A 1,705-nucleotide genomic window follows, 5' to 3' on the forward strand; every position below is an offset into this window, starting at 1 on the left:
AATGCCTCAATATTTTTCACCTCAACATCAATAGTTGCTTTTCGTGCCTAAATGACCAGGTTTTAGCGATCAATCAATGATAGGACTTTCGTCAAAATGCCTGCCATGAGAACACATTTGAAGGAGTTCATATATTTTATGGCACCTTTCACATCAGTTCGTGATTTTGCAGTCAGATTCAAGCTCTGAACTTCTTCCAAAGATGCAATGATTCCACACAAGTGATTAGAGAAGGGGCGAATCCTATCAAATCTCTCAGTTCATCGCGTCCCAGACTGTCCATGCAGAGACACACCATGCAGCTTCTTTTGTAATATTTCCCAGCGTTGTGGACTAGCAGAGAAGACGGTATATACACAGTTTGATCAATTCTAAAGAAGGTCTCAGCATCTGTGCAGCTTGAGGCAGCATTCAGTCCACACAAATTCAATGAATGAGAGCCACATGGTGAGAATATAGAAAGTGGATTCTTCTTTAGGAAAAGTGCTTGAACACCTTAGTACTTTCCTGACATGTTGGCCCCATTGTCATAGCCTTGGCCACGGCAGTCCTCAAGGCGATTTTCAAAGTTTCCAAAGTCTCCAGGACTAATCTTGCAATATCAGATCCAGTCTTTTTTTGCACAATCTGCAAAGATTAAAAACCGCTCTTCGATGGAAAATTTTCCAAGTTCTTCATGTACGTATCGTATGACAAATGTAGTTTGTTCAGTATGACTCACATCAGGGTTGCATCAACCATAATTGAAAAATACCTTGTACATTCACACTCTTCTACGATTCGTCTCCGAACTTCGGCAGCACAAATTCCCATGAATTAATTTTGAGAACGTTTTGAGAGATAATGCGCTTGAAGCCTTTGACCCTTTTCCTGTGACTGTTTAACTTTCATCACATGTTCCTTGAGAATTGGATCATAATGCGAAATCAGTTCTAGAAATCCTAGGAAATTTCCATTATGAGAATCTCCAATAATATCGGACTTTCTGCGAAAAGCCAATCCACGTTCACCAAGAAACAGAACCACATCCAAGATTCGTTCTAGAATTTTTCTCCATGTAGCTGCTTCGGTGAAGATTTGGCGATCCAGAAAATATTCAATTGACCTATCATTCTTCACTCGAACTTCTAATTCACGCCATTGAATGTCGCACTGTTTATGGGCTTTTGAATGCTCATGGTCAGGAATACGATTGATAAGATTCTTCCATTTCTTTCCAGGTCCCCATCCTTCTGTCATTGCAAGTGATGAAGTCAAGCGTTGAAAATAATCCACATGGCAAACAAAATAGTGCCATCTTTGCTCGGCTAAATACAAGCCAATCTCGCGAAAATGGTTCCCGATTTGGCATTTTACCTTTCAAAAGAGACATTGGAAATATGAAATTTCTAATATCTTTTGGAACCTCCAGAGGAAAGGAAATGTGACCTGCCTTGACAAAAATTTCCAGCTGATTGGGTAAGAATGTTTCAGTTTCACATTCCTCGATGTCAAATGGCTGCAACAAAACTGATCCAGTTGGCCTTGCAGAAGTAGTATGACTCACCAATTTCAGTGATTTGACTGTCCTTAAAAATGGATGGTGTACTTGTACTGTTATTGTCAGCACTGTTACCAGTAACGGATGCACCTGTACTTTTGTTGTTTGCTGAACTTCCTACGCCACGACCAGTGGTATCAGCTTCTAAACTCTCTATAGCTGCTG

General features: G+C 40.3%; 1 protein-coding gene across 1 annotated transcript; it reads right to left on the bottom strand.

Moving 5' to 3' along the window:
* Positions 1–816: 816 nt before the first annotated feature.
* On the bottom strand, positions 817–1,239 carry LOC149787950 (uncharacterized). The gene has a single exon (XM_089973499.1). It carries the CDS (start codon positions 1,237–1,239, stop codon positions 817–819), a length of 423 nt encoding a protein of 140 aa, XP_089829625.1.
* Positions 1,240–1,705: the final 466 nt, after the last annotated feature.

The sequence above is a fragment of the Sinohyriopsis cumingii genome, chromosome 11, assembly GCF_028554795.1.
Source record: "Sinohyriopsis cumingii isolate HCF-2022 chromosome 11, ASM2855479v2, whole genome shotgun sequence".
NCBI lineage: Eukaryota > Metazoa > Mollusca > Bivalvia > Unionida > Unionidae > Sinohyriopsis > Sinohyriopsis cumingii.